This window comes from Numenius arquata, chromosome 6, assembly GCF_964106895.1.
Source record: "Numenius arquata chromosome 6, bNumArq3.hap1.1, whole genome shotgun sequence".
NCBI lineage: Eukaryota > Metazoa > Chordata > Aves > Charadriiformes > Scolopacidae > Numenius > Numenius arquata.
This window is the reverse complement of record NC_133581.1, coordinates 29,675,249-29,696,747: the sequence shown is the minus strand read 5'-3', so window position 1 is coordinate 29,696,747 and position 21,499 is coordinate 29,675,249. Positions and strand designations below refer to the sequence as shown.

At 42.1% G+C, this 21,499-nt stretch overlaps 1 protein-coding gene across 3 annotated transcripts in view; it reads left to right on the top strand.

Moving 5' to 3' along the window:
* Nucleotides 1-13,400: 13,400 nt before the first annotated feature.
* Nucleotides 13,401-21,499, top strand: part of NAV2 (neuron navigator 2) — a 245,798-nt gene continuing 237,699 nt past the window's right edge. For all 3 annotated transcript variants that reach the window (XM_074148517.1, XM_074148516.1, XM_074148515.1), the window contains exon 1: nucleotides 13,401-13,811. In XM_074148517.1, coding sequence (XP_074004618.1) covers nucleotides 13,554-13,811 — 258 coding nt within the window. In that variant the 5' untranslated portion in view covers nucleotides 13,401-13,553. The remainder of the gene's footprint in view (nucleotides 13,812-21,499) is intronic.

Here is a 21,499-nt window from a genome sequence, read left to right as displayed (position 1 = left end):
TAATACCTACATACTGTATTGGCAGTAGCATATCTTCACCTTATCTCTGAGATTTTGTGGATTATGGGGATGGTATAATCTCTATTATGTAGATAAGGGACTGAAACACTAGAAAAGTGAAAATGAATATTTTACTAACTTTGTGCATAAAATATGAGCATGCTTTTGAGGCATACATTGTGTGGTATTTTATAGGTTCAGAACTTCCATATCCTAATGCTATCTCTTTTTTATACCTTGATGTTCATCCCAGTCCTGTTCCCATTGTTGGCTTCGCTCTTCAGACCTTCCTTTTCGGAACCAGTTTCCATCTCCATGCTCTTCTGTAATCCCTTTTCTCAGCCCTACTTACAGATTCCCTCCTTGAGCCTCATTATCATAGAGCCTCATTATGTTCCCTTCTCGTTAGATTCCTCCTTTTGCTCATTCTGCTGTGGTCCAGTGCAGCTTTTGAGTTAGACACAGGTCGTACTGTCATGCATAGCACTCATGATTCAACAGGAATGTCACTGGCACTACTCTAAGGAGAGGTTTGGGTTTTTTTTTTATATAGAAGAACCCAAAATGCCAGTTGCAGAGAAAGATGTTTCTTCTGGTCCCTCTGGGCTGAGAGTGTTAAATTCAAGGGGGGTCTGGTACCTGAGCAGCACCCTCACTTGTGGGAGCAGTGAGGGGCAGGAGGGTGGGCTCGGCTGATCTTAGCTGCTGAATTTAAATGTTCGTATGGAGCATGCGTAAAATGAAATGACTTTAGATCGGCTGTGTTTTTAGAGAAACCACGTTGAACTTGTTTCCGAGACAAACATCACTATCTCGCCTGATGGCAAGTTCCTTGTTCAAAGGTCTGGAGCGCCAGAGCTTGTGAAAGCAAAGGTCACTGGTGCTTTTGCATGTGATTGAGTAACGATGTATTGTTCTACTTCAGTTCTGGCATTTTGGCTAAAACATTCCAAAAGTTTCAGCCTGAGGCGGGCTCCAGCATTGTATACTTCATACCAAAGTATTAGAAGTTTGACAAAGTGATCAGCAGCCAAGAACGTGGGATTAGAGTGGGAAATCTCAGTCAGCTTTAATGAAATGATGGTGATGATGTTCGTAAAAGTGATACCTGTTACTTAATTATTCCCTGATGGGGTTTGAAGCTTCCTCTGAGCAATGTGAGTGGCGTAGGCAGGGCACGTGAGCGCTCCCAGTGTGTTTGAGCAGCAAGTGCTCGTGGTGGGCTTAACAGTGATGAATTCTCATTGATCTTTGCTAATGCAAGGTTAAAGCTTTGGTATTTGCTTGTGCTCTAATTTTTATACGGTATGCTAATTACTCTTTTGAATTGGAACTGCTTGCTCAGCACAGTGTAGGAGAAATCGGAATGGGCTTCACGATGCTGTGCTGCAAATAGTGTCAAACCTTTTCCTGTTGATGTAGAAATGCTGTTCAGGTTTTCACGGGCCAAATTAGACATCACCACATTTTTCTTCGGCTCCCAATATGTGTGCGTGTGCAAGCACGCGTATGCATACACAGTTGGAATTTTTTATTGCTGTGCTAGCAGTGATACTGTCCAGAAGAATTTTTTTTCATGGTGGGAACATGATGATGATTTTGGAAGCGGATGCGGCTGCCTGAAAATGGAAAAGAAAAGTCCGAATAGAAACACAAATATTTTGTGTCTGTGCAGAAGGAATAAAAGGTAATTAGCCAAGAATAAGTAAAAGAATTTACTTTGAAAGACTCAAAATGGTGACCCAAAAGGTTTTGAAAGGTTTTCTGTACGATGGCATTTCTATGTTCAAAGTTTCTGTCCAGGAATCCTGACACAAAAGTGATAACTGTTGGCAGGGGAGAGCAATGGAAAGTTATGCCTGAGAGAGGAAATCATCTCACTTGTAAAAGTGAACATTGCTATTTCAGTTTTTAATTCTGATAATTAGCAGCAGCAGCTCATCCTCAAATTGCTCTTCTAACACTAGGTGGTCCAGAATTGCATGAGGTAACTTAATAGGCCATTTTATCCCGAGTCTGTAATTGGAAAAAGACAGGAACAGCTAGCTGCTATTAATTGCATAAGCTATTTACAGCTAAGAAAATTTTGTTTCTCATTTATAGACATACAGAACAGTGTTAGTGCTGCTCCAAAGTGATGCATTTCACAGGTCTTGCTTTAATGTTGTTTATCAAATACTAATTGCTGTTACTGGAAGTCTGTCTCAGCCTGTAATTCATGTGCATTTCGCCAGAGCACCTCTTTTGCTTCCCAGCTTGTTGGTAACATATTCCCCAGCGGCTGCCCTTCTCCCGTGTCCTTGTATGTTCTCCTTGCCTCTCAAGGGGATGTGGCAGCCTCCTTGAGTGTGATCTCTGGTATCTCGCTGCCTTCTTGCCAGCCTTTCTGGTGGCCACTGATGGGTGGGAGATGCTTCTGTGATTCCTGTCTTATGTTATGCCAGCTCTCTACCTGGTCTCTGCAGATGAGATCGGGATACCTTAAGAGTATTACTGAGAACGTAGCAAAAAGATGTCCTGGTACTGCAGTTTACAGATACTTTATACGGTAGGGTGAAAAAATACATTTTGGTTTGCATTTTGTGTGGAAATCACTGTAAATGCAGGCTAGATTAATGTAAATTGCAAATGTAAACGTCTGTTCACGTAATTCAAAGTGATAACACGTTCGTGTTTGTGAGAGATGTGGGAGAAGAACTGAAAGAGAAATCACACTTCAACATGTGCTACAGTTTTCTTCCTAAAACTTGATCTGCTGATATCTTCTGCAGGACTTCCTGCTTAAGCATTTTCTTGTGGTGGACCAGATTTATTGTTTATAGCTGATTTCCACTTTAGGTTCTTCCAATGGATCCTGATAGGTTATATTATTATTATTATTATTATCATCATTATCATTATTATTATTATTATTATTATCATCACTGGATGCCCAGTGATGTTTTCCTAAATAAACTCTAAGAGTGAGATAATGAGACACAGAGCTGGTTATGGCTGCGGTCAGGACTTGCATGGATTCTTCAGGGAGCCAGAGGTACAAAGCCTCAAGGTACAATTGAAGGTGGAACAGATGTTACACGTGTATTGAAACTTCGTTGTGGATCGCTCTCTGAAAAGGTTTATAATTTACTGGTTATTTTCCAGATGATCTTTTTGAGTGTGCTGAGGTAGCAGATGTGTTTGTCGTATCCAACTCTTTGAAGTCATTTTGGGAAGTTGAACAGATGGATGCATTTTGAAATTCAGCAGCATCTCTTTCAGCATCTGTAACGTCGTCCTTTCACGTGCCAAGCGGGGTAGAAGGGAACAGAGCATCTGATGAATACTTTGCCTATGACAAGCTGACCCACTTGCCAACAGCCAATAATATACTGATGTTGTGACAGGAATGATGGACTGCTACTGTGTTTACAGCAGAGTTTTTTGAATTTCCAGCTGTCTATTTTTTTTTCTACTTTTGGAGTAGCTTGCATACAGGTTGTTTTACTGCTGGAATAAACAAAGCTCATGTTAATTCGCATACAGGAGGCGATTGTGTCTCAAAACGCAGAAAATCATTCCATCAACTGAATTCCGTCTATCTGGAAGAAAAAACAAAAAAAGGTTGTATATTACAACGATGGCAAAAGGAAATATGAAATACAGAAAAAATATCTTTCAGTGCTGTGCCTTCCGTTTGTTGTTTGTTTTCCAAAGCTAAACATCAGCCAGATCTTTCTTGGTGGTGATACAGCCTCTTAAGGCTGTGTGGTCTTTTGACACTGACACCTCCCTCAAATACTCCAAACACTGAGAGTAGCATTATTAAAAATCATATGAGGGGGTGTATAAGGCAAATGAAATGCTGTCGAGTCTTTATACTGTAGCTGTAAACAGTGCGAGTTGAATACAGCATCATGGGTAAAATTCAGGGTGGCAGGAAGCCTTAGGATGGAATAATATCCTGTCACCTTAAAAAAGTAAAAGTGATTGAATGTTGAAATATCAAAGCTGTTTGAGGCAACAAACACGTCATTAATCACTGCACTGGGAACCTCCTTTGTTTTGGTATGAAACAAAATATTAGGACAACATTCAGGGTCTTTTTTTAATGTCGTTTTTTGGTGGTGGATATTACAAAAGCTTGAAAAAATCAATATTAAAGCAGTAGGAGGGTTAGTTATCAGCTTGCTAATAGGAGAATGAGAGAACAAAGGCAATATAAGGAAATTTGAGAAGGGAAGCTTGATGCTGCCATGCATGAGGCTGTGTGGTATCTCTGCAGCACTTCAGTTTTGAGTATTCTGTGGTAAATTAATAGGGAGATTAAAGAATAACTGTTTCCTGTACATTTCCTCGCAAAGCGATCTTTGAAGCCTTCCGGTTTAAAACTGAGCGTCATATTTGGCAGGTGCAAGTAAGTAAGCCTCTCCCTCAAAGGTACACGTGGTTTTTAAATATAAAAGCAACCAGTACTTTCTGTTGTTTTCCCACAGTTAATGGGGTCATCCTCGTCAAATTGCCTTGTGATAGACCGTCACATTGGAGATGGAGGTGGCAGATTGGGTTTTTTGGACGTTGACTCTCAAGAACGGCCATGGCTGTTGGGCTGAAGGTTGACTTGGGTTATGTCTGTGTAAATCTGAAGAAGTTTCACTGAAATTTTTGACTTAAGAATTTCAGTAGGACCATTAGTTTACCCCAAATTTTAGCTTCTAAGGATGTGCTTTTATTTTGCACGAACATCAAATCAGGACTAATCTTTCTTTAAAGGAGCTGTGGAGGTGGGCGACATTCATATCAGGGCACTGTGTTAAGCATTTTCTGTGTTTCCTTTTATATCATTGTGAACTATCTAGGTTTATATATTTATTTAATTTTTTTTTTTTTTCTGGTAACACGTTCAGAAATAGCTGGTGCTTGTAACATTGCAATTAATCATTGTGACATTCTGTGGTGCATTGCAGGTGACCTCCAGCAGCGAACCGCTCCTGAATGGTTGCCCTGTGGGAATGCTCCTTTTTTTTTTGGCTTCCGGGGAAGAGCGGCTGCCGGCAGACTTTGGTTGTGAAGTGTCCTTGGCAAAGCCTGCAAGTGTGGGATGATATTTGCTGTTCTCTGATATCTAGTTGGCAGTTGGTGAGCACCACAAGCCCTCCTTCCATGGCTCCAGAACTGCACTGTGCATCATCAACTGAACTGTATGCGTGGGCTCAGTATACAAGAGGATTGTTTTAATATGAAGTGATTGGTAACGTGTTCTGAGGGGAAGGGAGATACTGTGAGCGTAGGGTAAGACTGGAATAGTTATCTAAAGAAGATTTTGATAAATACTTCTAATTTGGAAGTCAAATCCTGATGCTGGCTGTAGAGAAACTACACGGATTTAGAGCAGGTGAAAATCTGACTCTCACCCTTTAGTTTTGAATAGTGATACTTTGCTCTTTACAAAATAGCTGAAGTTGCTTAATGATAATCTGGCCAATTTGTGTTTGTTCAAAACTGCTGATGTGGGAGGGACTGATGGCAGCTGAGGCTGGGTCGGAATGCTTAAGCAGATCCAGTTGAAAAAAAAAGGCTTTGAAATATAGCCTTTGCTTCCAATCTGTGTCTCAGATGGTTTCTACCTTTAGGCTCTGACAACTCTTTCAGATGATGAAGCAGGTGTATTTGAAATGTGCCAGTAAGGGACAGCAAGGTTACAGAAGGTGACTACCTGATGATGTGAGATTGTTAGCTTGTAAGTAGTGGGTATTTTTTTCCCTGCCACTTCTTGAGAAGGTAGGGAGAATAACAGCACACGAAAGAGAGCAGTTTTTTAGGTCCTCTTCTTCATATTTCATCTTAACTTGATGGTTCTTAAAGTCAAGAGCAGTTTGTGGTGCTTGGGTCATTGTCATCTGCCTTCTGTGATATTCTCATTAGTCACAGATGTTTTCTTTGCTTTTCCAGATATGTGAAGTCATAGGCAATGTGAAATCAGGCATAAAATAATATAGGAGCTAGTACTATTAACCTTGTGGAAACAAAGGACACACGAATAGATTAAGAATACCCAGATGCACATCTCCGTTGGGAAGACGTGACTTGCAAGGATCTTTCTGAAATGGTATTAAAATATTTATTCCAGGTGCTGTTAGTGGCACAGAAAGATGATGTCCCTTCTTATGGCCACAGACGTTAAAAGATAAGTAAGTCAAGGTGAGCTATAGGTTGGCATGACAAAGCTACTCTGTTAGGATCATAAAGATTATTCATGCATATATGTTTTATGCGGTGGTCAGTGCTGTGACTACTGTGTAGACATACAATATGCATCTAAATGTTACAGCACTGCAGGCAGCATTAACTGAAACAAGCTTTTGCAGTCCTCATCCCTTTCACTCCTATTCCTGATGAGTTTAAATCCGAGGAATGAACTCTACATGCAAAGTCAGAGAGATGGACCTTTTGAAAGGCAATCACAGAACCCCTGTCAGTATCACAGAATGGTCGGGGTTGGAAGGGACCTGCAGAGGTCTACTCCAACGCCCCTGCCAAAGCAGGTTCCCCTAGAGCAGGTTGCACAGGAACGCATCTAGGCGGGTGTTGAATACCTCCAGAGAAGGAGACTCCACCACCTCTGTGGGCAGCCTGTTCCAGTGCTCAAAGTAAAGAAGTATGTCTGCCTCCAGCCAGCTGAGCCCAGTTTTTATTAGATTCTGAGAAACTGATACGGCTAGTGGAAGCAGTGGAAACATAATGAAATCAAAGACATGGATGTTGATCAAAATGCATTTGCTATGACAGTAGAAACTTATGTAGCTTTTGAGCGAAGCACTACCAGAGTTAGATTAATGTAAAATGGCCATGTAGTCCAATGATGAATGCATCGTGAAATAAAAAAAAAAACAAACCAGTCTGGAACAAGGTGGGAAAAGTATTTCAGTGCAGTCGTGATGCCAGGTCCTACTGTTCATGCTTACCTTACAAAACCATGAAGTGTTCTGGTACAGAAACAGGATTAAATATGAGCATTATTCAGAAGATGATAATTTAAAATGGTTCCGTTCGGTGTCACCATGCAAAAGTGTCTGCCTTTATCACTAGTGTGGCTAGTGAAATGGGCTATGTATCTTCTGAAAATGCGTGTAACGGGTGTTCTTGTCCAGGTGGAGCTTCGCTTGTGTATTTGTTAAAACAGGACACCGCTATAAAATGAGGTGGAATTAAACCCAGTGTGAATTAGAAATGTGTCAGTGGATTACAAAAGGGATTTTAGATCAGAATTAGTGTAATGCAGACAAGATTCCTGTGAAAAGGACTGGGAACTGAACCAAGGTTTCCTCCTTTTCTCTCTGCTCTATATAAAGAACTCACATGTACGGATTATAATTGCTATGGTGAGAGGATGTCAAATTACATAATGCTTCTACCCACATTCCTCTTCTCTAACCTCTGCCATTCCTCGTGGGAACACAACAAAAAAATTTGGAGCTTGATCCCATTTACACCTTTATGGGTTTCTTTCATGAAATGGTAATGTACATTTGTAGACGGGATCAGGCTTTTACATGTTTGTTGCTCCGATCATAGAAGCATAGAATTGTCTAGGTTGGAAGGGATCAGGGACAAAAGATGGATGTGAATGTGCACAGTGCCTGCAGTACCAAAAATAGGTCCATATTTATTCCTGTCATAACTTCGCTTAAGTTGATGGAGCTGTGCCAAGGCTGAATGTGCCCACAGTCTATAGGACAGCTGGCCGCCTGGCAGTAGTCAAGTTTGACAAGAATGGTTTTGTAAGAACGATTAAGCCTTCTGCTATTGACAGTACGTGGTGACATATTCAGGAATATTCATCTCGGCTTAAAATGATTTTCTGGGAGATTTCAGATACATCTGTAACACCTAAAAGAGAAGGATAGCGTTGATCAAGGTATTTTCGAGCCCTGAGTTTAGTTGCCTCAGCAGTTCTGAATCACCAGACCAGTTAACGAGATGTGCTAATTGATACAATAATTCTACATAGTTTTCCCACTTACACTAATGTAACACTTGGCTTCATTGAGGATGGATATTAACCACAAGTTGAAAGGAAGGTCTGATTCTCTGATCCTTCGCTACATTTCGTAAAGCTTTTAATTTTACTTGCAATACCCACATGCAATCCATATAGGCGTTTTCTTTCCGCTTGGGTCTAGAGACCCTGTTCTGTTGTTAATTGGTAGTCTATGAGTGTTGAAGACAGCTTCAGTAATTTTACTGTTCCAGAAACATTCATCTCATTCATAAAGATCAATCTGTTCAAGAGCAGTCGACCCTGGTTTTTGTTCTCTTTTACTGCCTTTGTTTTGGGCAATGTGCTGACTTGCCTACAAGCTCTTCAACTACAGAGCATTCAAATAGTTTCCACTGATGTATCGCGGCCTCTGGTTCACACGAGTCTGCTCACTAAAATTTTGAGAACATTAAGCCAACTCTCGACACCAGAGTCTTGGCACTTGAGATGATGCTACCTGGTGCTAAGGAGCCACAGCTTGAATCCTGCCTGAGCAATGGTGTCTCCTGAGCTTAAATATCAGTCCTGTAAGCCACATCACTAGGGGGTTTTTGTGTGTTTGTTTCTTCCTAACAGGGAAATGAACTTGTTTAAATGCTTGTTTATAGCATTTTTCCCTCCAAACTCCCCCAGTCAGGGAGTGGGTGGATGTGTACTGGGCCACAGGCAGATAAGGGGGGATGTTGTGCTTATTCAGGCAAAGATACTCCTCAAACTTGAAGCTGCAAGGGAAGGTTCTCCTAGTTAGTGGCTCATCCGACATTTGTGGCAGTAAGGAATGAAGCTTTTGCCTTTCGTTTAGATCATTTGCCTGCTTTTTAATATTACTTACTCATAGCTTAGATGCAGAAATTTGGTTGATTCAAAACAGGGGAAGGGAAAACTGGTTGAGCTTTTCAAAGAAGACAGGGAAGGTAGGTTCCCAGATCCCATCGACTGTCCAAGAGAAGTAGTGTCTTTTTAAAATCCTAGCCTTAAAAAGAGGTAAAATCAATTATTTAAAAACCAAATCAAAACAAAACCTAGTCACTTCCAAAGATAGACCAAAATTCACATGGCCCATCTTTGCAGATATAGCCTGTAATGTGACATGTTAACAATTTATGACCTCATGGTATGGCTGTACTGCCACTGGATACGGTATGTGGCATTTCAGTGGCATTATGCTGTAGTGTTTGGATATATAAAGCAAAATATGCATAACATTAAAAAACAACAGGTATTAGATGACAATGGATTATTAATGCAAGCTTTACTCTTAACTAGCTGTTTTTCACGAAACCCACAAGGGAAGCAGTAGTTCTAGGTCACTCTTCAAATGTGTTATCAGGAATTCACATGAAGCTTTGGTGAAGAAGGGGTCCATGTTATTGATTTGGCAAAATAACTGGCAAGAGCATAGATTGCGAGGATTCGGAAGACATCATCTTCTCGTCAGGAGGAAGGGCTGCACACCAAGAAATAAAGTAGTTTCCACTGGCTGTGGAATATTCAATGCGCCATCATCGAAGGATCAGATTCAATAATTGTTACAGGAGCAATGAAAAGAATCCTTTCCTTTTGCTCAAATTAACTTTGTGTCTGTTTTGGTATCCTGTATCCTAGCCAGTTTTCCAAGATGAAAACAGAACAACAAAACCTGGCAAGTTCTGTGCATCTGGGATTGGTGGCCTGAACCTCATAAAACGTGTAAGTGAAGAACAGATCATAAAGCTGTCAATTAGATCTTCTAATAGCTTTTAAACATTACTATATTTTATTGCAGACCTAAAATTAGCCTTGTTTTCAGACTTGGGTCTTTTTCAAGTTTTTCATACTTCAGTCCAACCTTCTTTTTAGGGCTGAGTTTTCAGCCTTGAACAATGGAAATGGTGTCGGGGCATTTTAGATATTTCTGCTCCCATAACTACCAGTCCTTTCATATGGTAAATTTGACTTTCTTCATTGAGTTGGTGGGCTTTGAAATTCTCGATATGGCTGTGCCTAAGCAGACAGCGTGCTTGGTGTTATGACAGGGGAGTGAACCTTAGAAGATCCATCTCGGTGAAATGGATGAAGAGACACGTGCAGTTTCCAATCGAAGGTTAGTGAATAAAGAGACGGGGGTGAAAGCGGTTACGCGTTAAAAACAACAACAAAAAAATGATCCTCATTGAGTTAATACAAAGCAGCCTGCAGAGTTGGTATAGGTGGAAGCAGACGTGCTGAAAAATCCCAGCAACACCCAACACTCTAGTTAACATGGGAGCTTCATGTGTACTGTGAGAACTTGAATTACTCAACCGGGGCAGCACTCGGCGAGAGAGGTGGCAGGCTGCGGTGAGAGCACGTCCAGGCTTTGGTTTTTGGTTTTAAATAATCCAGTTAATGAGTAGGGCAGCGATGGTGCCTCTGTACTGGGCACCGGTGAGGCCTCACCTCGAGTGCTGTGTTCAGTTCTGGGCCCCTCACTACAGGAAGGACATTGAGCTGCTGGAGCGTGTCCAGAGGAGAGCCACCAAGCTGGTGAGGGGTCTAGAGAACAAGTCATAGGAGGAGAGGCTGAGGGAACTGGGCATGTTTAGTTTGGAGAAGAGGAGGCTGAGGGGAGACCTCATTGCCCTCTACAACTCCCTAAAAGGAGGGTGTAGAGAGGTGGGTGTTGGCCTCTTCTCCCAAGGGAATAACGACAGGACCAGAGGAAATGGTCTGAAGTTGGGGCAGGGGAGGATTAGATTAGATATTAGGAAGAATGACTTTACTGAGAGGGTGGTCAGGCACTGGAACAGCCTGCCCAGGGAGGTGGTGGAGTCGCCATCCCTGGAGGTATTTAATAAACGTGTAGATGTGGCACTTCAGGGCACGCTCTAGTGCCCGAGATTATTGGTTTGTGTCTGTTTGTGGGTGGGTGTGGGTGTCTGCTTTTGTTTTGGTTTGGTTTTGGTTTTGGTGTTTGGTGTTGTGTGGTGGTTTTTTTTTTTTTGTTGTTTTGTGGATTTTTTTTGGTTTTTTTAATGTGGTTGGACTCGATGATCTCAAAGGTCCCTTCCAACCAAGAAGATTCTGTGATTTCCAAAAAAAAAAAAAAAAAAAAAAAAGCCAACAAAAGATCCCCAAACCAGTAACAACAACCCCCCCCTCTCACAGTACAGCTACTGTCTTCTGAAACTGGGTTTTTAATGGTGACAGACCTTTTTACATTGTGACGTTGAGGAAGAATAGTACTTTATAATGAGTAGAGCGCAGGTTCTGATCTTAATTTCCACTTCTGCCACTTACTCTCAATATAACCCTGGATAAGTCATTTAAGATGACATCCACAGAAGGATCACGACACGCAGGTCTCATCTGATTTCCATTTCCTAAAATGCTATCCTAACCCCGCTGCCTAATCCCGGAGGCACCTGCAATCCAGAAATGCCTCATTTTTTTCTATCTGAAAGAGTAAAAAGCTGGGGTTTGCGCCTCTAAAACTTTCCCAAAAGCCAGGGTGTCAAACAGGCAGGACCCAGCTGCCCTTGGAATGGGTCGCGGGGCGTGCTTCAGCCTTCCTCCTCTGAGCACTCCTGGCAGCCTGGATGGGGAAGGGCGGTGGGGCTGTGCCACCTCTGTCCTGCCCAGTAGCTCGGGGGCTTGGACGCCCACCCAGCCTGCGTTTCAGATATTTCAAGGGTGGGTTCATCGCTTCTCTCCGCTTGCTGGGATCGCTCTTGGCCCCGCCACCCAGTGGTGGTGTAAGGATTCGGTCTGCAGGCAGTGAGTGAGGTGAGAATCAGGAGCTGAAGGAAGTGCCCCTACTTGGGAAATAATCCGATACCTGGGGCTGTGATAAGGATGGGATTTAAAATGCACCTTTCTCTTCCGTGTCTCATGTTGGCTTTGTGAATGTTATTCTGAGGCACCCTCTCCTCCCTGTGTATAATGTAAGAAGCCTGTGTGGTAACTCAAAGCCTTTGGCTGTCTGAAAATTAGATATTGTGGCGCTGCAAATCCCGGTGCTAAGACCCCCTTACGAGTCCAAAGGCATCTCTCGGTGCCTTGGGTTTCCGTGCTGATAATCCTCCACGGTCCAGGACGGCGCTCTGGGGGCAGAAAGAGGGATATGTGCGGCTCTGAAACGTGTAATGCTTAGCAGGGATGAGTGATCCGGGGACTGTAACGGATCACGGTATCCGCAGAGCAGCGTGAGGAGGAACCTGTGACACCGAAAGAAAGACTCCTAAAAGCAAAGTGCCAAGTGTTGCTATTATAGGGCTGGATTACTCACTGTGCTTATTCAAATTCCTGTTGATGCTGGCAGCGGGAGTTTTCCCGAATAGCAACGAACAATGAGTCATCACCAGGTGTTTTTATTTGAAAGCGCGCTATTTTTTTATTTATTTTTTTTTTAATTTCAAAAAGAAACCGCTACAAAACTCCTTCCGTCCAGCCCCTAGCGCATCTCCCGCTTTGCCGCGGAGTTCCCTGCCCGCCGCAGGACTTGAAGCCACTCCTCCCCCTGCGGAGAGAGAAAAGAGAGGGAGATTTATTTATTTTTTTTATTTTTTTTTTAATTTTTTTTTTTTTTTTTGTTCCTGCTTCCAGCAGGCAGGGCCAATCCGGGGGCCGCCCTGCCTGCACCGTGCCAGGGGGGGCGGGTGGGCAGCAGCCGCCCCGCGCCCGGGAAAGGCGCAGGATGCTCCCGCTCCACTGCCGGAGGGGAAAATGAGGTGGCGGCTGCTTTCCCCTTCCCTCTGACAGCTGAACGATTTGATTTTTATTTTTATTTTTTTTTAATTTTTATTTTTTCCTCCAGGTTTTCATGAGCAGCATTGGGGGAGCTGGGAAATTTTGCGGCCACTGGCATATTTTTATTTAACGTTGCAGTCGGTGGACATTTCTCCTCCTGCTCCAGCATCGTTGTCCTGTTCACAGCTATTAAGACTTAAGGAGCTTGATTCTCTGAGGCTGGTATCCAAGGGCATCAGTCATTAACACACTGAGCTACATCTGCTTCTTGGCTAAGACTGAAGAAAGACATCTTAAGCTGGAAATCCTGCTTGCTCGCTCACTCGCTCGCTCTCTAGTGCATACGGAAGGGGAAGCATATGCAGCAGCAGGTTCCTTTTTTTTTTTTTTTTTTTTTTTTTTAATTCCAAAAGGCTGTCTCACTTTGGAGATGCGGTGACGAGATAATGGAGTGAAAGTCTCCCCTTTTCCAGGGAAGAAAATTACAGGAGTCAGCCAGAGAAAGGAAGGAACAAGTTAAATAACAGCAGAAATAGGAAGGAGGACAGTGGTGAAGAACTGAAAATAAAATTAGAGGAAACAGGTGGAAGGCTGGCATAAAGCTGGGAGATATTTTAGGCTGAAAGTGGTTTGGGTGTGTTTTTTTCCTTTTTTTTTTTTTTTTTTTGGTTTTAAATTCTAAGCTGGTTTTGGAGATCCCTGCATTAAACCAGGCTGCTTCAGTGGAGAGCAGCTTCCCCAACGTGTCCTTTTCTCTCTCTCCCTGCCTGCTGTCTCTGCTCTTGCTGCTGCTGACAGAAACGTGTTAGGAAAGCAGAAAGAGAAAATGCCAGCCATCCTGGTAGCCTCCAAAATGAAATCGGGACTACCTAAACCCGTCCACAGCGCTGCACCAATCCTGCATGTCCCGACGGCCAGGACCATCCCACAGCCCTGTTACCTGAAGTTTGGGAACAAGGTGGAGGTGACGAAGCCATTCTATTCCAGCCAGATTCCTCTCAAATCACCGAATGGACAAGAAAGCGCAGGAGATGGACTCCCACCAAGGAAGAGTAGCTCGGTAGAAAATGGATTTGACACACAGGTTAGAAGGCAGCAAATGTTGGGGAGGTGTACAGGAGGATTTATTTCTGTATTGTATGTGTGCAGCAGGCTTTCTTGAGATGGAGAGCAGTGATGTGAACGGCAGTGAGAGAAGGGGTGTGGGGGGGTGTGTGTGTAATAACATCTGTCCACAGTGGTGGGATGTCTTCTATTCCGCATAGCGGCATGTGTTACCACGGGGTGGCTTTGTAATTTGGTCAGCATGGTGGGAGCTGATGGTGGGGTGCTGAGGGATGGGGCTGTGCATGCTGGCTGCCTGCGGTGCCTTCTCTGATGCCTTTGCTTCAACTTAGGGGATTTATGGAAAGGAGACGGTGGAGATGTTGTTTATGGGGTGTGTTCTTTGTGTTCTTTCTGTAGGTGCTAATTGTAATGGCTGGGTTGCGTGCCTGGGGTGGGGAAAGATTGCTGGTTGTCACGAATGTGTTTGGTCAGGTACTGGATTCGAGCATTAGTCGTGTGAACGTTTTGTGTTTGTAGTTGTGTGGGGAGGGAGTGGGAGGCAGCGCTTAATGTTGAATTGCAATATGCATGGTGTTCTCAGCGCAGCTGCATTAAACAGATTATATAGGAAATGAATACTCAAGTGGAATTGTCTGTTCTAATACTACATGTGCATGGCATCACAGGTGCGGCACATTATCAATATGCATTTTTTTAGGTTTCCCTTTAATATATATGATCAGTTTTCTATCGTGTTTTTATGCGTGCTGCTTCCTGTACAGGGAGGAGAAATGTTTGTTCTTCAGCTCGCTTGATTTTTGTCAGCATAGTGACGTTTCCAGCATGGCTGGGGTTGCTGCTGGTGCCCCGGTGTGCTCGGCAGCGGTGTGAGCAGACAGTACGTGTTAGCGTACTACGGGGCGAGGAAAGCAGATGGTCTGCTGCAGCAAGCAGAATTGATTTAATGTTATATCGAGATTGCCGTAGAGCAGCGTGACGTATTTTGGCAAAAGCCTATAAATATTCCAAGCTGCTTCTGCCGATATCTGAGCCCAGTAGATATTTATAATGGGATAGGGAAATAATGACAGATATTCAGATATTTATTTTTTTCTTTTTTTTTTCTTTTCCTTCCTCGAGGGATAATGTGTCATCCCTGCCATCTAGATTTGTAAATCCGTGCCTTCATAACCCTATTCTCTTAAAACAAGTGCGATCACTGACTGGGCGTGTTTGGCCCCCTGCCCTGAATTTTAGGATGTGCTGCACTTGGGTTGCTGGTAGACGGGGTGATGTACCGGGCTGCTCGGGCCAGACGAATATGACTGTAGCAGTTCCTGAGGGAATGGGAGCAGGAAAAGGAGACAGGGTGGTGGCAGCAGACAGACTGACCTGTGCATTGCATCTTGTTCTTAAGAGAGAAGCAACTGCTCTTATTTTTATATTTTTTTTTTATTTCCCCTTGTGCTAGGGTCTGTTCTTGTGATTATGAAATGTCAGCAAAATCTCATTATGTGCCGCTCTTTCTCTCAGACACGCCTCGGTTTCTGCATAGAAATTTACATCCCTGCAAAAGTGATTGTTATTAATAAATACTTTCTCATCTTATAATAGGTTATAATCAAAGAGATCCCGGTGGTAGTAGCTGTTTGCAGCAGGAAGGGGAATGCTATGGTGGCTTTAACCCTTACGCAAATGTGGAACAAACCCCATTTTTTATATCCTGATGGTGAAAGGGTCTTCACACTAACTTGTTTTATTTCAACAGGGAGCAATTTGGGCCAAAAGAATTTCAGATAATTTTGAGTTTTGAATAACTTCAAGCAGTGGGAGAAATCCTAAGCTTTGTCATTCTGAGTAACCTCATTTGGGTAGCTGTCTTAGCAGATGACCAGCACCTTTTAAGGTGTGAACCAGTGAGCTTTGTTTTACTCTCCCTTTATCTTGAATAAACATAGTCCTTTTTTGTTATTCTTATTGATCCAGCTTTGATCCCTCTGCCCACATGAGCCTGCAGGGTTTTGCCATTCAAGGTAGTCACTTGGAACGTGGGTCCGTGGGTCCGTATCTAAAGGGAGATTTTTCCCGATGGGTTGTATCAAGGGCACCGTTCTTTTCCTTTTTCCACTGTCCCTCCCTCCCAAGGGAGGAGGACCGGGATGGATGGACAGCTGCCGGATAGCATGTCAGCACCTGAAGCGTTTTCATCTTGGAAAACCTTCAGCTACATTCAAGTCTAGAAGTGCTTTCTGATGATAAGCTTAGTAAGGTTTAGTGTTAAACACTGCACTAGGACTAAATATCTCAGGAAACATAGACATGTTCTATGAGGGTGATCGCTTGCTTCTCTGGATATTTTATCTGAAGTACCAATGTGGCCCTCATCATTTTGCTGTCCAGACCTGGCCTCTCCTGTGAGGTGGGGAAGTTATAGTCTTATCATGGCATTTTGAGTTTAAATCCACAAGTTGGACTGACACCAAATGTTTTGGCACCTATCTTTTGTGGATCTTGGTCCCCGCGTGGAGTTTGCAGCCCACGGGGAAGGACATAGTATCCTCCCGTGTGGGTGCAGGGAGAATTAAAGAGAGCTTGTGACACTTGGATTAAAATCCCAGGCTGGATGGGGCTTTGAGCAACCTGCTCTAGTGGAGATGTCTCTGCCCACGGCAGGGGGGTTGGAACTCGATGATCTTTAAGGTCCCTTCCAAGTCTAACCATTCTATGATGCTATGAAAAACCAAAGAGAAGAAACAAAAATGACTGAAATCTATTTAACCTGTGCTGTATTCCTTGCTGAGGCTGAACTTGGAATCTGCAGCCCCAGACTCTCTCTAGGAGTTAGAGGCATAAGCTATTTCCATCAAAACCCGAGGTGATATCAGGCCACTTTCAACACAAGTGGCAGAGAAGCATTGCTTTTGTACAGCTGCTTAGCGGTTAGAGCGTTCGCTCAGAGGGTGGGATATCTGAGTTCAGTTTCTATTTCAACACGAGGGAGTTCTAACTCCTATCATATCTCTGGAGGGTTTCATAATCAACAAGCCACAGGATGTTCTGGGAGTATTTTAGGGAGTTGCTCTTAATCCTGTTCAAGTTGGTCCTCTTTGCACTCCATAATACAAAATTCAGTCGCATGTACAGAACAAGGACAGAAAACAACTTGACCTCAGGTTTAGGACATCTGCTAACAGGGAAAGAATTTATGGGAGGGATGAAACAGATAGATGGGGTATCTTTAATTTTTCTCTCTCATCATGGTGTATATATACTTCCAGTTTGAATTTCTATGTGCCTTTTTCCCTGGACTTAGTTTATTGATTATTCTGGAGGAGAGGCTGTGTCTAGTGTGTACTCCAGAAGTCACAATGTGAAGATACTGGACCATGTTCTAATGCTGTTTGAGCATCGTTCAAGCCACTTGCACACCCATCCTAGGTTCATGAGCTTTTTTTGGTGCCAGGTGATACTTATCTTGAGCCTGATTCTTCAGAGACCATGGGCATTGCAGGTGGTATTCATTAAAGTACTCATTTTTAAAAAAACTGCTGAAAACCAAGGTGTCCCAGTTGACAAAGTGAAAACTTTGTATTAGTGAAAACTTCTTAATATTTTGGTTTTTTTTTATTGTTCTTCTTGATATGGTTTTCTATGTGTAAGCTGGATTTTACAGTAACTGGAAGTTTTGTGCCTTAAGGCCATATAAGGGCAATGTGTTATTTAAAAAGCTGTGCAATTTATAAAAAGCATTCTTCAGAGTATTTCAGAGGCACTTTCCAAAGAAAGGTCTGAGGGTTTTAGCATCAAGCCCGTTGTAAATGCTAGTCGGAAATCTTAGGTCGATGAATCATGGCACTATCATTCCTATTTTATTGTTACTGATATACACACTCCATTCATTTTTCCATATTAAATTCCCTATGTTGTGCACAACAGTATCCTACTGTTGCACTGGTGCTTATTTTGTCTGATTTGAAAACACCGCCAATAAATTGTACCCATATTTAGAGAGCATTGTTTTGGAAATATTTGACTTTGTTACCAGAGAAACTTCTGTCAAGTAGATAGCAAGATAGTGATCTCTCATATACAAAATGGTATTTATTAGTTATTCCGAAAAAGTTATATGTATTTGGCTACTAAATTTGCATTAGTTATTTAAGACAGAAGTCATTGCCAATTAGAAGGGCATGGTAAAATTGTTCGTGGGATGCAAGGAAGAAACCGTTTCAGGAATACGGTCTGTTGCCATGTTATTGTGAAAGCCACCGAAGGAGATCATGGCTTTAATTACTGTGTTTATTGCTGCTATGTTGCATTCTCTAGCTTCTTGATTTTCATTCTCTGGAGAACCCCAAAAAATAATTGCTGTTTGTATCTTAAGTAACTGTAGCAGTCCTAATAGCACAGGGACCTTACTAAGTCATTGGTCCCACCCTTCCACTGGAACGCTTCAAGTTGACAGGCAAGTTGACTTGGTATTAAAATATGTGTATCCAGCAATTACCTGTAACTGTCCTTAATGTTGGGCAGGGAGGGGTTGGGGGTGGGATTTCTTATTTCTTTGCAATGTTCATTTGCTGAGTGGTGGACATGGAAGGCAGATGCTCACTAGGTGTTATCGTGTTTGCCCTCACTTTTCTCTTTCTCTACACTAGGCAAACCTAATTCTTTGAACCTTTTCTCTCAGGGTTTCTAGAACTCTTACAACTCTCCATGCTATCTACTTAACTCTTTTCAGTTTGCCTAGACCTTTTTTTAAGAATTCAGTTCAAATCTGGGTAGATGTCATTGTCTGCAATAAAACAATGTTGTTCAGCTAGATTTTTCTTCCCATTGCTTTCCCAGTTTGTGAAGATGGTGTCGAGTTGGGCGTTCTAGATCTGAGGTGTTCTAGATCTCCCCATTAGTCTTACACTGGATTTTTTTCTAGTGATTTAGTTCTTCTTTCCCAATTCGTGAAGATCATCTACATCTGGGATGTTCTAGATCTGGGGTGTCCAATACCCATTGAGATTAGAAACGTCCCTGGGTTTTTCTAATAGCCATTCTGTAGTCCAAGTCAATGACAATGGTATGGAATGGAGTTGGTAGAGAAGCTCCATTACAGATGCCTGCAAAAAATCTATTGGATAGCCATTCCCAGGTTGGTAGCACACTAGTGACAAATTTCAGGAAGTTTTTCAGTCAGTTGTGCGCTGCCTTGGAAGTACTCTAGCTGCTCACAAATTGATTAGTTAATAAGTTGCTCCAGTATTTTGTCACGCTTCAAATTTAGGCTCACATCAACCGTTTGATGAGCCACATGTGACTTGGAATCCATTGAAGCCTATTTGAGGCTTCTCTGCCTCACTATCTTCATTCCCGTGCCATTAGCAATCCAAACGAATGCATATAGTTCAGATATTAGTAATTACTTTTCTATATTTTAATTAACTTTATCAGAAGGCATTTATACCTCCCTATCACTGTCTCGCTAATGTGAAGCTTCATAGAGAGAAAGTTTAATATAGCATATTGCGGAGAAATTATGCCATCCTTTCTCACATGCATTAGCCATTTTTGTGCATGACACTGGACTTCGCAGTTTTACTACAGAACCGTCTTGCAGGAGGGATAGGAATCAAGCAAATCTTAATCTGGACCCAATTTGAAGTCAGATGTACATCGACTGGTTTCAATGCCATTATGTGAGCTGCTTCAGTGGTGTAAAAATTGGTCTCACCACCACTGCTGAGCTAATTATAAAAGAAATGATGAGAAATGTGGTTAGTAATACTGGTAACAACCATCAAAGAGAGCTTTTTGTGATGTTGGAAGAAACCAAATGAGATCACGTTTAGGATGTGTACAAAGGAGAAATTTTACTGAAGAGTTGGAAAAATCTAATAAAAACTATAGATTCAGGCTATCAAAATATATAATAAAATAATTTCAAATTAGTATTAATGAGCTTGCTTATATAATTATAGTTATGTACCTAAGTACATTCCTACAAAAAAAAGCCTTGCTGTATATTGCTTTCTGATGGATTTGTTTTTTGGACACTCTGTAAGCAATCTGAGGCTATTAAGTAGACAAATTCTTCTTCTATTTATGATTACTATGGTTTGCTAGTATGTTTATAGATACATACCAGTAAATATTAAATGGGTAGGGGGTTGTTCCAAATGAAGTGTTCCCAGATAGAAAACAATCCAGAAGTTGTTTTGTTGTGATCGTTAACATGGAGGTTTCAGTGATCTGTCTTTTAATACAAAGAGCTACTCTTTTTTAATGCCATGCCTTTGAACAAAAGATGTAAGGTTGCAGTATAACCTCAGGAGGTTCTTTCATCATTAGGATTTTGTTTAGAATATGCAAAGGGTCGCTTGGGTTAAAACTTCCATTCAGTTTTTAATTGTACTGCATAATGAGTGAAAATGGTGGGGTTTTTTGCTCTGATTTCAGTTTAGTTGGGACAGTTCTTGAGTAAAAGAGTGTTTGGTCATTGTGTGACGTTCCTTCCCAAGTTCAGTACCTTCACTACCAAATTGCCCGATATGGGATTTCCAACGATATTTATTGTTGAGCTAATAATGCTGCTGTTGAATTCACTCAAGGTTTTACACTCCATGGTTAGCTTTTTGAAACACTCATTTAGTACGACCTTTTTTCCTCCTTCCGCTTTTATTTTTTTTGTTTTATGCTATTTCTCTGATCCCTGCTAATAGGTACTATCTAAGAGGCTTCAAAATTTTAATATACTTAACCTAAGAGCGCTCCTTAGAGGTAGGGATATTGTTCTCATTTTACAAATGAATGGCAAGGCACAAAGAAACTTACCCAAGGTCATAAAGTCTGCAGCGCTACAGAAAATTACTGGCTAGTCCCCTGACTATTGCATTATCTTTCTCCTTTGCTGCTACTTGTTAATCAGTTCAAAATGCTTATGCATATGGTGTCCATGTGTTCTCCCTCTGTCCTTGAAACTGTTAGCTTACTCCAGAAAATTACACTTCTTCAGTGAACACTTTCACTTTCTTTGTCCCTGTTCTATCACCTTCTGCTCTGACACTTGATGTGTGGCAGCACCCAAGCAGGACACTTTGGTCCAGCTGTCCCCGAACCACAAATGGGTTAATTATTATACTGTTTTTCATGCTGTCTTTTCTCCCTGCCTCCCTGGCTGCACTGGTGAATGTATTTGACGGCTTTTAGACTTTTGCTTCTTAACTTTTCCTAGATTCTTTGCCCATCATGTGTTGTACTTCAGTTCTGTTGGACGCTCAGTCTCTGCTGGGGGCTTGTTTGTACTGAAACTGGCTTCAACGGAAAAGCGTGAAGTCTTCCTACCTATCCAACTGCTAACTGATATATATAACCTATCCAACTGCTAACTGATATATATAATTTTTCAATGTTCAAATATGAATAAAACAGTTCTAAAAAGCAAGTGTAACATGAGGAAACTGAAAGCTAAAGGCATCTGTGTGTATTGTAGACCTAGCACGGGCACCACTTCAGCCACCTCTTAGTGGCTGAAAACCATGCTGGCATGCTTGATGGAACTCATCGTAGAGTAAAACTCTCTGGTCTTCTGCAAAATACTCTCATCGAAAATCAGGCGGTATGAAATATGAAACCTATTCTGAAGGAATCTCCTGGAGATGCGGAGAGGTACAGGGATATTAGTAGAGGAGAACGACAGATACTACTTCTTAAAATTCCTTTGAGAAACATTGT